This window comes from Etheostoma cragini, chromosome 15, assembly GCF_013103735.1.
Source record: "Etheostoma cragini isolate CJK2018 chromosome 15, CSU_Ecrag_1.0, whole genome shotgun sequence".
Classification (NCBI taxonomy): Eukaryota; Metazoa; Chordata; class Actinopteri; order Perciformes; family Percidae; genus Etheostoma; species Etheostoma cragini.
In genome coordinates, this window is record NC_048421.1 from 892,109 (window position 1) to 906,761 (window position 14,653).

General features: G+C 40.3%; 1 protein-coding gene across 1 annotated transcript in view; it reads right to left on the minus strand.

Moving 5' to 3' along the window:
- Positions 1 to 14,653, minus strand: part of LOC117958237 — an 859,617-nt gene that overhangs the window by 820,386 nt on the left and 24,578 nt on the right. Inside the window, exon 6 of the mRNA XM_034894525.1 lies at positions 1,093 to 1,197. Coding sequence (XP_034750416.1) covers positions 1,093 to 1,197 — 105 coding nt within the window. The remainder of the gene's footprint in view (positions 1 to 1,092; positions 1,198 to 14,653) is intronic.

The following is a 14,653-nucleotide window of genomic DNA, read 5'->3' on the forward strand; positions in this document are numbered from 1 at the left end:
GTCCTGGTTGGCTTTGTCTTCAGCCCAGTCCAGAGTGAACTTCTGTGTTAAGACTGTTTTCCCGATGCCAGCCACTCCTGTTGTCATCACTGTTCTGATTGGTTCATCTCTTCCAGGTGGGGTTTTAAAGATGTCTTCTCGTCTGATTATTGTTTCTGGTCTGTCTGGTTTCCTGGATGCTGTTTCAATCTGTCTGACCTCATGTTCTTCATTGACCCCTGCAGCCCCTCCCTCTAAGATGTAGATCTCTGAGAACATCTGACTCAGAATGGTTGGGTTTCCTTCTTTAGCAATCCCCTCAAACACACACTGGAACGTCTTCTGCAGCTTGGATTTGAGTTTACGCTTACCAATTGCAGCAGGAGTTCCTGAATAAACACAACAAAGAAGATTAATATGTCAAAAAACATATTTCAACTTTTCTCAGAGAATGGGTATATGGATATATTTTGGTCCATCTCTGGAGACATTAGTAATCGTCCCATTTCTCCAGCATGTTAACTCTTTAGAGAGATCCTCTTACTGCTCTGCAGACGGTCAGCCAGCTCCTCCTGCTTCATCCTCCTCAGGAAGTGCTGTGTGATCTTCAGAAATGCCTCTCTGCTGCTCCTCCTCTGCTCTTCATCCTCACCGTCCAACACCTCCTCATCTTCCCTCTGACTCTCTAAGCTTTCTGGGTAATCTGGACTCAGAACCTTCTGGATCTTCTTTAGCTCATTTTTCACAAAAGTGACAATGTCCTCCTCCAGCAGCTAGAACAGAAGATTATATGAATGACAAATCAAACTCATGGAATCATGGAAGCAAACATCAGATCCATGTTGTGGAGCATAGAGATGATTATGACCAGAATAGATGTAAAAGTAGTTGTTGTACATGTACAGACCATAAAGATGGAGTCCAGGTGGGTTTGGTGCTGCTGGGCAGACTGACCACTGGGACCCTCTGAGCTCTCCTGGTCCACTCTGTGGAGGAATCAGGAAGAATTAGCTCTCCCATGAAGAGATTTTTGGATGTTAACAGTGAATCAGAAGACTCCCTGTAGTGGTCCACCTGTACTAGTCCTGCTGGGTATCAGTTTGAGATCCTCACCTTTGATCAACAGAGTGGCGTCCATCTTTGAATCCTAAAGGTTTATCCATAGACCAGTCACTCTTCATGGACACACAGCTGGGATCAGGTTCTTCCAGATTCATCCTGATGGAAAAAACAAGATACAGTAAATTCTGCACTGCACTCATGATTCGATTCAGAGGCCAACAATGTGATTCTAAACCAATTATCGATGCAACAGCTTTTTCATAAACATTTCCATGTGTGATTTAAAAAAAAAAGTTTTGTTAGATTTTGACATACACAGTATTTCTCACACAAAAGTTATTGTCTACTGAGGCTTTTATTTTGTAGTCATTCCATGCTGAAGCCTTAAACATGCTTGTGAAAGTCACCTTCTCTCACAGTGATCTTCCATGTCAGAGGCTCAGTCCTGTTTAAAGGTGAAGAATTGGCTTCTTAGAACATGAACCACTTTCGGTCATTCTGTTTTCTGATTTGTACATGTTTTTAAATTTCTGAATAAAAATCACTTTTTTGTTTTTTTAAATATTCAATCATTAACTTATTACATTATTATCAGAATCCAGAATCGAATCATTCTAGAGAGAATCACGATGCATTAGAATCAATTATATTTCCCCCCCCTACTGCTCCCACAACACACTGAGACAAAACCTTTCAGTGATGAAATATACACCTACTGAACAGCATATTTGTATCAAGGTAGTTCTTGATAACATTATGTATGATCCATATTCAGTTTTTAACTTGGACATATTTCAATGTATATTTTAAAGTTGTATTCAGTGCAGTGTGCAGCACAGGCTTGAATATGATGCTGTAGGGTGACCATAGTGGTGGAATAGTAATGCTAATGGCTAAGTAACAATGGACCTCTGTTTTCTAACAGTTTGGACATGCAGTAAATAAAACCTGCGCTCAACCTTTTTTAGATAGATGATAGATAGATAGATGATACAGCATCAAGACAAACATAATGCTACACATTTTCCTCAAATATCTTCCATACCTAATAAGATACAATAAATAAATAAATAAATAAATAAATACTACTACCTTTGTACCTCATAGTTAGGCCGATATCTTGATGTGTCAAGAAATAATTGTTAGCAATATATTGATTATGCAGAAATGCTGTATTGTTATGTTAAAGGTATTGTGAGCCGTGTCCTGTACGGTGACATAAGGTACCCTGTGATCACCCCCTAATATACTGTATAAATGTAGTGTGTTAACATTTCAATCTTGGTCTCGTCTCTGACAAAGCATTTTATTTCAAGATCGGTCAAAACCGACAACTGCGGGGATATTACTACATTGCCTGAGCATGGTCTGATATATTTGTGTTAACACTGACGTTAGTTATTGTCAGCTCCTAAATAAATGCTACACACTGTTGTACCGCTGCCTGACTTGAGTCACAGAGCTAGAGAACTACTTGAATTGTTTTTCCATAAGTTTACATTTCAGAGCACCAAACATGTACTTTGGCCACAAAATGTAATGGCTTGGTTACCTGGTTAGAAGCTAAACTACATTTAGTTCTCTCAGTACCTGTACTCTGTGTTATGACAATAAAGTTGAACCTAATCTAATAAAAAGAAGAAGAGATGTCCTGTCAAAGCAGTGAGTTTCAACTGAGTCATTTTCTATATTTAGTGTTAAAGTTATTTATTGTCAAATGCAACCATTACCAGTGAAGCAGTGTATATTGCAGTTAAGTTAAAATATATATTTTACATTGTAGTAGACAACATTTAGGTGTACAGTAACTGCAAAATAAATAACTTGAATAAACTTCAATTTATTTTTAACTTCTGCTCACCTTTGATCAACAAAGTGATGTCCATCTTTTAAGTTTATAGGACGATCCATAGACCAGTCGCTCTTCATGGACACACAGCTGGGTCCAGGTTCAGGACAGTCTGGTGTCTGATGGATCCTGATAGAAAGATATATAAAAATATATTTAATTACTGACATTATGGACGTGTTACTGAACACAACTTACATACCTTTTACCATCTTGGTTAATCTAATCTTTACATTTTTCAAAGGTGATTTTTTGGGGCTTTTTTTTTTTTTATCATAGTGACAGTGGATAGACTGGAAAGGGGGAGAGAGATGGGGTCGCAGGTCAGATACAAACCCGAGCCGCTGCAGGACTTGAACATGAGAAGAACGCTCTTACTGGGTGAGCTGGAGGCCGCTCCAACACACACAGAGCTGTGAGTGTGAATAATGATGATGGATGGTGGAGTGATCTGAGTGGTGGACAGTTAGAGATGGTCCTCTCACCTCTGAGCTTTGGTCTGGCTGTCATGGTCCCCCCACCGAGGGCGTTTGGGGGGAGGGACTCCCTCCTCTCTGTCCTCACACTGACTCATAGCAGAGTCCACACCTTCATCTGGAGAGGAAACACTGAGAGCAGCAGTCCAATCATTCATCAGCACATCATCACTCATTCATCCCTCACATCATTTCTTCTGGAAAAAGCTTAATATCAGCAGCTGTCCTCTGATTGGCTGCTTCTCTCTGAGTCATATCATAAATGTTGTAAAACGGTGACGTCGTTCTAAAGAGATCTAGTTGCTGAGAGTGAAGTTTGATAAAGAGAGATTCTGACACAATGACTCTTTTCTACGGTAGTGTTAGAAGACGAGACTAAATATGTTCGTCAACGACTTTTTCCATGACTAAGACGAGACAAGGACAAGACTGCAGCAATGTCCAAAAATGCTGACTAAGACTAAATTAATAAATGCATTATTGTTGACAAAAACATAGACTCAAACTAAAATGTTTTTCATAAAATAAAAAATAATCCCTAACATGCAAAGGGTCTGTCATGTCATCAGGGATGGGATACACAAAATATCAGGTGAAAAACAGCCTGATATTTTGGGTATCCCCTATGTAACTTTTCATAGACAACAGCAGACCTCTCCAAATGTTGTCAAGTTGTATATTGTGACCTATTAAACACACAAACCATAACACCCATAATGACAGGACAGACACACAAAATATCAGGTGAAAAACGGTCTGATATTTTGAGTACCTCCTATGTAACTCATATAGTAGACAGGTGAAAACTTGTTTAATTGAAAAGCCATATTAAACTAAATAAAAATTAAAACAGAAATCACGTTAGAGGTCCATAATATTAAACGACGCTATAAACATTTCACACGTCGCCTTAGTGTAACAGACAAATAGACGTATTTATGTAGTTAACTGAGACCCATGTTACTATGGAAACCCCTGTCGAGTCTAATAAATTCAAAGTGCAGCAGTTAAACACTTCGAAGGGCAGCTGTAAGAGCTTTAGCACGACACCGGTCCAAGATGGCGGCCCACAGCTCGTCCTCGCCAATAGACATTAGCGTTCGATGCGGTGTCTACTCTTTATACGTCTATGGTCTTTACGCTGCAGCGCGCGAAGGTTTAATACCCGGAAATTAGAAAGTTGTCACTTTAAGTGGAATAACGACGTCCTCAGTGATCCATCGTTTCTCACAAAGACTGAATGATTGATCCCAATCATCAATATCTCGACAGCATGTTGCTTTATGTTGAGTTTTCCCCAAACCGGATCAGTAACCTGAGCCCTGATCCGGTGTTTCGGTTTAGCTGGTTTTTGAGTTAACTGGTGATAGAGGCAGATGTGGTGTGGGCGTGGCCTTTCAGGACCCCGTCTCAAATTACCATGAAATGAACATGCCGATCTTCTTTAACTGTCTCTGTGCTGATCGCTTTGCTTCTTTTCAATTTAATTTGTCGGTGTCGTGTGACACTTTCTAGAGACGAGTTGCTGAGGATGTGGTACCGACAGACATGCATGCAAACATCAGCCGTTGTTGTATCGAAATATCACCCGTTGTCTGGCGAGTGTGTCACTCACTGCAAACCACGGAGACACCAAAATCGACTTGTGGTATTTACATTTCACCGTTAAAACAACACTGTATGCTAAATTTGGAAAATGTTGTAATCTATATCTGTAAAGGCCATGTTATTGAAATGGAGTATTCTTTATACTCTGAGTCAGAAAACTCAACTGCAGCAGCACTATTTACACAATAAAGCTTTCCAGTTTCACTCGCTTTTACAGAGGGGTTTGTTCAGATGTCATTTATAGCCTAATTTATGTTACATTTTATACCTAAAAACGTAGCGAAAATTGATTATTTTATGGCTGTTGAAACCGTATTCTGATTAATGCAGTGATAAAAGAATATTCTTTTATCACTGCATTAATGATGTATATACATTTAAAATAAAAAAACCTCTGTGAAACCCATTGACTCAAATCTGTCAACAAAATAAAAGAAGATTTTGGAATGACTTTGATATTTGTATATCTGGAATATATGTCTGGAATGATTTTCTTTTCTTCATTATGGATATCTGAAATTAAGATGACTAAACAATTGGATTGTAGATATCTGAAATTGTGTTTCCTAATAATTATATTGAAGACATTCATACCTTTAATAACATGAGATTGACTTTGTTGAACCCCACTGGATCAAACTGCTGCCACTTCAAGTCAACTTTATTCATCAATTCTACAATATGTGCCTACAGAACCTTTGAAAATACTTTTCTCTCCAACCCACGGTGCAATTTAGTCAAACTAGTCTTATCTGGAATGAGTAGGCATAATGAATATTAAATAAAGTTGTTGTGTTAGCAAGCTTGTAATTTAACACTACGTATTTAAATTGCCGTATAGCGTCTCACAAATTAATCTGAGCAGATCCCATTTTTGTGTAAAATTTCACATAGCTTATGTTGAACTTAAAGGCTGTTTTGAAGTATAAACAGATACTGCCATTGAATTAACTTGTGATGCCGTTGCAAGAACGAAGACTGAACACATGGGTGGCTGTGTCGATGCCTGCTCACAACTGGCTACCATAAAGCAGTGTTTTCCAAAAGTTTATCAGTAATATCACGTTATCAGTGATATATTTGTAGCCTATCATTCCGTTATTAATCTGACTTCCATTCGATTTGAGATGCTTACATACAGAGATAAGTGGAACATACTTTCTAAGGTGTTGTACATGTAATGCTTGTGGCGATAGCTGTGGCAACGACTCATGCCAGATTAATTTGTGTCACTTCGATCCCGTTGATTGTGTTTTCTATTTAATTCTACGGACGTGCATCGTTGTTATGGTAATCCAAACTACACATTACTACTCATTCATCACATTTGGACACGAGTCACAACTGTCAAACTCCCATTTTAAAGCCATTTGGATATTAAGCTAGCTAGTGCAAGTGTGGAAAGGTGAAATATCAGGCTTGTGTTCGTGTCTTTGTTGTTAGCTTTTTTTGTTATTTATAATAGGTTGGGCACAGTTTTACAACTAATTTAAGCGTGAATGTCACTAAATAATCTAAAAAATCAGTGTCCGTGGTTTACAGTAGAGACGTGGTAGAGACGCAACGTTGCACTCGCCAGACAACAACTGATATTTTCGTAATGAAAACGGCTCATTTGTTCATGTTTGTCTGATCGGGTCCAAAACTACTGTCCCAGCAACCCGTTCCCACCGTAATGTTTCACAAGACCCCGACAAATGAATGGGAAAAAAAGGCGAATTGATCGGAATTGTTTACTGCAGCGGTGCAGCCCCGCCTTCAACACATATCACCACTTAACTCAAAAACCAGTTAAACCGAAACACCGGACCTCTCAGATATCCCATCATACAAAGCCACAAACAAACCGTGCAGTGTAAACGTGACAGAAAACTAACTTACAGCTGATTCCCAGTCAGAGACTCTCCGGAGATTTTACGTGATATACCGAGGCTTCGGAGAGTGCGTTAAGCGGTCTGGACAGATCTCCGGTGATCTTAGTTTCGTTTTCACACCAATGACGTCATTCACAACGCCCAAAGCTGTGGGGCTGACATATGTGGCCAATGAAACTGAACGTGTTTGTCTGTTTTAGTTATTATTATTACTATTTGTTGCCTGCTGCGCCGACAAAAAGCCTCAAGGACCATTAAGGTGTATTACACCGTGGCTCTGATTGGCAGAAAACTTGGATCAAGCTTCTTAAAAGTTGTATAGAACATGTCGATTTCTCAATTACGTTTCAGGTTATTAACCAATGAACTTTGAGCGTGGTTCTGGACATAGATGAACACAAATCTGCAACCTAAGAGCCCCAGGTACACCACTAGGGGGCGCTGCAAGCACATGATTTGCATTGTCCGTATTTATCTAGCCCAGCTGATGTCTTGTACAAATGTCTTTGTCCTTATGTAACTGTATTGTGGTTTTCAGTTGTCGAAATCTATTTTCTATATCGATGTCTTGTATTAATGTTTGTCCTGACGTGCTGTAACCATGTTTTATGTTTTTGCAGAACAGGAACCTGCTGAAAACCAGTTTTTAAACTGAGTCAGGCCCGTTTTTATATTGTAATGTAATGTTACTTTTTCCAACTTTCCTGTATAATAAATATATATATATATAAAAAAATAAAAAAATGATAGGTGAGTGACATTCCACACGTTTTACTATAAATCACATATTCATTGTCCAATCATCACAATTCTCTCAGGATATGTCCTCATAAGCACCTGAACCACGCCATGAAAGCTTCATTTAAATTGAACACCAGGGGGCGCTGTAGGTTCAAACAAACTGCAGCTGATAATCAAAGGTAGATACATCACATTTAACATTAAGCTGTCAGCTGGTTTGCTGTCTTTTGTGCCATTTGTGTTTGTAAGTTTAATATCCGGTGGCATTTTCATCTCTTTTTATATGCAGTAACTGTATATGCGTAGTGTTAGCAGAGATTTAGAAATGGATGTTAATCGGCTGTTGCTGAGGATGGGAGGTAAATCTGCACCTTGTTTACTTGTTAAATGTTAAATGAAAGCTAAAATGTGTGAGTAGATTCCCACGTAAAGTATAGCGTCATGTTATAGCATTCATAACGGTAAACAGCTTTTTCTTGTGTTTGCTGTCTTTCCACAGGGACTAAGGAACAAACGGGGGCGGTCACTGAGGATGGAAGCCACAGCAGCAAGTTGCCCCTGGTTTGTCAACATGGATGGGGCATTAGGGCAGTCTGCAGCAGTCTGACTGCCCCGATCCAAGAGGCCAAACCAGGACCAGGCGCTGCACTAGCATCACCAGAAGGGAGAGATGAGGGGGAGGAGATCAAAACCAAAAGAGAGCAGGGAGACAGAAGCCAAAGAGAGACGTTGAATAGATTATTTGCTCTATTAGAGATTGGCATTAAAGAAATAAAAGCATTCAATTAACTGCTTTGTCTGTGTCTTTAAGTTTTTAGGCGTGTATATGATATAAACTGTTTTTTAATGTCTATTTTTCCACAAAATTGTGACCTGGACACAGGAAGCTTCTAACTGAATAATTATATTCAGATGCTACCTGTTTTAATTATCACTCGTTAGGTAAACAAGCTCTAAAAAGACATTAACGATATGTGTATCTTCATTTTAACATTTATTCAATTATTACTATATACTGTACACACAAGTATATTCAACATGAAGGGCGATCAGACTCAGCTGCCGATGATGGTGTTGCTTCCAGACTGCAGACAGAAGGTCTGAAGCCAAATATCACAACTGGCAGCTTTTTTTTGGTTAGGTTGGACTTTTTTGTAGTTCACAAAGAGTCTTTTTACTAATAAATATTGTAGCATTCCCTCCGAAAGATTGTCTGACGCTTTACCGATGATTTTTAATTTATTGAGAAACTCCAAACCATCGTAAGAGCTGGTTACAACAAGAAAGAGACACAAACAATGCATTAGCTACATTACCATGTAGAATCAGAGCATTAGCGTTAGCATAGTTTAGTACTAGCTTACAAGTTCAGGATTAGCCTATAAAACAAACGGCTAGAAACAGCTACAGTTGTTCAAAACTACTTTAAATACCACTAACATTTCATTTTACAGTATTATGATAAATACTAACCTTGTTCCTCTTCGAAGGGGTGCTATAAAACATTTTATATTGAACGTTGTGGCCGTTACTGTTTCCTCTTTTTCCGTTACAAACAGCAGGAAGCTAGTTAACGTGCCAGCGGGTGATTTTAAAAATAAAAGCCCATTTTTATTTACAACAGGAAGAAGACACAAAAAGCTATTTCTTCCATAAAGATAAAACACATACTGGGTTATTTACAAATATATTTATATTAAGACTCGTTGTCAGTGATCTAAAACCGCGTAGCGACCTCTGCGTACTACGCATATTAAGTGATCAACTTGTTATCCAGGGATTTTTTAAATGTTGTTTACACCAGGCTATGAATTTCAAGTAATTTACAGGTTTACGTGGTTGCCAATCCAAAACAATAAAGGAGTTGTTAAATGTTACATTAACATTCATTGTTTTGGTTACATGTGGAATGAAGTCTGAGAATTTACATCAATGCAAATCTCTAGTCTCAACACCTAAATTATTGAGAATCAGGACATTTGTCATGGTAGCTTGCTGTCACGTCACGGTGGGAGGTGTCTGAGCCAGAGACAGTTAAAGATTATATTTGAGATGTAATCAGTGTTGAGAGAGACTAATTAGCATCAGCGTCCTCCAAAGGAACAGATACTCAGAGCTCCATTAATATGTGACATTGCTCAGACATACAGATGTCATGTTCTGCTTCAGCTCATCCAGTTTGGTCCTTCAGATGTCTCTCACACACACACACACACACACACACACACACACACACACACACACACACACACACACACCTGGAAACACATGATCTGTGTGACAGTATGAACAGAGATTGGCGTCTGAGAAAATCTGTTGATGCATTAAACAAAGGAATTTTATCGGTTGGCTTGTTTTTACTTAACTTAAACAGTTATGGAAGACAAACAAGTTAAAGTTTCGGATTCAGTGTGAAAACAACCGTAGAGACAGATGGGCTCAAATGTTTAAATATACGTGTGATTTGTTGGAACAATTTCTTCATGTTTGGTCTCGAGTGTGTGATGGTGAACAGACTGAACTTTGATTTCAGCAGCTGGTCTTCAGTCAGGGTTTCTGTCCACAGGAGAGACTTTCAGTCCTGCAGAGGACACAGAGACACTGAGGAACCAGCTGACCAGAGTCTAAACCCAGGATAGAGAGTCTGAGTGAATGTGGTGTTGAAGGTGTGGAGGTGGATCAGTGAGTCAGAGGAGACTCTGTAGAAGGACAGAGAGCCAGCAGGACAGTCCACATACACTGCTACTCTGTTAGAGACAGAGGAGGACGGGAGAGCTGATTCTTTGTTATTGTGCCAGACAGAGTGACGATCATCAGAGCAGCTCAGACTCCAGGACTGATCATTCCCTCCAAACACACAATCAATACTGTATCCTCTCCTGCTGATTCCTCTGTAACTCACCGATATAAGAACCTCTCCTCTCCTCTCGACCTCCCAGTAACAGCGACCAGTCAGACCATCTCTACACAGCAGCTGAGGCCAGGACTCAAACCTGTCTGGATGATCAGGATATGACTGATCCTTCTCCACATGTGTCACCTTCCTGTTGTAGTCAGACAGTTTGAGGCTTCTGTGTACTGTGTTTGTGTCCAGTTCCAGTTCACAGACATCTGATGGAGAGAACAAGACACAATACAGCTGCAGGTTATTATCTGATGATTTATTAACAACTTTACTGACACTTTAGAGCACTTTAGTTTGACATTAAGGTAAATTCAATAACTTAGTTAATGTTTAGTTATGAATATGCAATATTCTATGCAAAGAATGTGAAGTATACTTATTGTTGGTTTGTATTTTATATGCACTAACTTTGTGCTTCCATTTCTGTTTGCAGAGCCGCAGGTTCACAGAGTTAGTCTGAAGTGAATACGTAAAGATCAGTAAACTGATACTGGGGTCCTGTCAAATGCATTCTCACCGATATACCAAAGCTAATGTTCATACCAAGAATCAGCAAATACAGTTCAATAACCTTTAGGAACAGTCAAAAGAAACAAAGTTAGCTTTCTGTTGGCTAGTCTGTAAATGAAATATATTTATTATTTCTGTTGGATCACTTTGTTCAGTTTGCTGCGATTGTTGCCTTTCTTCGATAGGACAGCTTAGTCATGAAAGGGGAGTGAGAGGGAGAATGAAATGCAGCAAAGCGACGTAGGTGGGATCAGAACCTGTGGCCGCTGTGTCAAGAACTGAATCTCTGTATACGGGCACATGCACTACCAGGTGTGCTACCCAGGCACCTGCATTTAGTGATTTTAAAATGACTGATTGAGCTCTAACATCTTTCCTGCCGCACTGATAGGAAAACCAATCCTGACTGAAACTTTGGATAAATTTATCATCGTACTTCAGTCAAGAAAATGTAAAAATCTAGTGTTATAGACAGCTGAGTTCTCGTGAATCAAACTTTAAACACACTCACACTTCCTCAGACCAAGTCTTAACCACTGCTGTCCACCATGGTCCGTCCTGAAGGATAAAAAAGATAGAATCAACTTCATACACCTTCACTCAGATCCTCCATTTATCATGAACCAGTGTTCATCAGTTAGTGACAGAAAAACAGTGGGAGAGCTGCGGTTGTCTGTCCATCTGTCCATCTGTCCATACCTGAGAGTGTCCAGTCTCCAGTTTGGATCCTTAAGTCCAGCTGACAGCAGCTTCACTCCTGAGTCTCCTGGATGATTGTAGCTCAGGTCCAGCACTCTCAGATGGGAGGGGTTGGAGCTCAGAGCTGAGGCCAGATAAGCAGAGCCTTCCTCTGAGATCAGACATCCTGACAGACTACACACACACACACACACAGAGTGAGGAAAATAAGTATTTGAACACCCTGCTATTTTGCAAGTTCTCCCACTTAGAAATCATGGAGGGTCTGAAATTTTCCTCGTAGGTGCATGTCCACTGTGAGAGACATAATCTAAAAAAATAAATCCAGAAATCACAATGTATGATTTTTTAACTATTTATTTGTATGATACAGCTGCAAATAAGTATTTGAACACCTGTCTATCAGCTAGAATTCTGACCCTCAAAGACCTGTTAATCTGCCTTCAAAATGTCCCCCCCCACTCCATTTATTATCCTAAATTAGATGCACCTGTTTGAGGTTGTTAGCTGCATAAAGACACCTGTCCACCCCATACAGTCAGTTAGAATCCAACTACTAACATAGCCAAGACCAAAGAGCTGTCCAAAGACACTAGAGACCTCCACAAGGCAGGACAGGACTACGGGGACATGTCCAAGCAGTTTAGTGAAAAAAGGTCCATTGTTGGAGCAATCATTAGAAAATGGAAGAAGCTAAACATGACTGTCAGTCTCCCTTGGACTGGGGCTCCATGCAAGATCTCACCTTGGGGGGTCTCACTGATCCTAAGAAAGGTGAGAAACCAGCCCAGAACTACACGGGAGGAGCTGGTCCATGACCTGAAAAGAGCTGCAACCACCGTTTCCAAGGTTACTGTTGGTAATACACTAAGACGTCATGGTTTGAAATCATGCATGGCCTGGAAGGTTCCTCCGGTTAAACCAGAACATGTCCAGGCCCGTCTTATGTCTGCCAACGACCATTTGGATGATTCAGAGGAGTCATGGGAGGAAGTCATGTGGTCAGATGAGACCAGAATAGAACTTTTTAGTCATAATTCCACTAACTGTGTTTGGAGGAAGAAGAATGATAAGGACCATCCCAAGACCACCATCCCTACTGTGAATCATGGGGGGGTAGCATCATGCTTTGGGGGTGATTTTCTGCACATGGGACAGGGCGACTGCACTGTATTAAGGAGAGGATGGCCGGGGCCATGTATTGGGAGATTTTGGGGAACAACCTCCTTCCCTCAGTTAGAGCATTGAAGATGGGTCGAGGCTGGGTCTTCCAACATGACAATGACCCAAAGACCACAGCCAGGAGAACCAAGGGGGGGGGGGGCTCTGGAAGAACCAGATCAAGGTTCTGGGGGGGCTTAACCAGTCTCCAGACATAAACCCAATAGAGAATCTTTGGAGGGAACTCAAACTCCAGCCCAGAAACCTGACTAATCTAGAGAAGATCTGCGTGGAGGGGGGGCCAAAATCCCTTCTGCAGGGTGTCAAACCTGGTGCAGGACTACAGGAAACGTTGGAAACAAAAGCTGCTGGACCAAATATTAACATTGATTTTCTCAGGTGTTAAAATAGTTATTTGCAGCTGTATCATACAAATAAATAGTTAAAAAATCATACATTGTGATTTCTGGATTAATGTTTTTAGATTATGTCTCTCACAGTGGACATGCACCTACGATGACAATTTTAGACCCTGCATGATTTCTAAGTGGGATCACTTGCAAAATAGCAGGGTGTTCAAATGCTTATTTTACTCACTGTATACAGTTGGATTCAGGAGGAGTAATGCAGATTGAGTCCTGGTTTTGGAACAGTGGACAAAAGGCCAGATGTGTAAATGACACATGCATCCAGAAACATACAAACACCATTTCCCAAACATAAACTGGTGTCTTTACGAGAGTCTTGTCAGTTTATATTTATGTTCATAAACTTGATATCAAGAGGCAGCCTGGGGGTGGATAGTGTCTAGTATGATGGCCCCAGGTTTGCATCTTTGTCTAAAAAAATGTCCTAAGGAAGAATGATGTTGTGAATATCTGAAATTTTTTCTTTGGCTATGGATATGTGCAATAAATATGTAGTCTAGCTATTAAATGTTTAGACGGCTCTCCACAGTAAACCTGTACACTGTTGACAAGCTCCGGAGGTTAGAGCCTAAAAGGATTAAATAAAAAGTCCATTAAAAAATGTGTATATGAACTAAATAAGTTCAGAGTGTCATCATTGTCATCAACAGCAGTACACTAACCTGAGAGTTTCCAGTTTGCAGTGAGGACTCTTCAGTCCAGCCGACAGCTGCTTCACTCCTGAATCCTGCAGGTTGTTGTTACTCAGGTCCAGCTCTCTCAGACTAGAGGACTGGGAGCTGACAACTGAGGACAGAGCTTCACAGCTTCTCTCTGACAGGTTACAGCCACTCAGTCTGAAGAGGAATCAGTAAAACATAAGAAAACAATTACAATGTTTCATTCTGAATGAATATAAATTCTATTTAATTTGGATAGTTGTGTGTGCACGTACAGAGCTTTGTTGGAGGCTTTGACCACTGGCAGCAGCCTCAGAAGAGCCTCCTCTGAAGGAGAGTATTTCTTCAGGTCAAACACGTCCAGATCTTCTTCTGATGTCAGTAAGATGAAGACCAGAGCTGACCACTGAGCAGGAGACAGTTTATCTGTGGAGAGACTTCCTGAACTCAGGGACTGTTGGATCTGCTCCACTAGAGAACCATCATTCAGTTCATTCAGACAGTGGAACAGATTGATTCTTCTCTCTGCAGACCGATTCTCACTGATCTTCTTCTTGATGTAATCCACAGTTTTCGGATTCGTCTCTGAACTCCTTCCTGTCTGTGTCATCAGACCTCGTAGGCGAGTCTGATTGGTCTGCAGTGAAAGACCCAGGAGGAAGCGGAGGAACAAGTCCAGGTGTCCATTTGGACTCTGTAAGG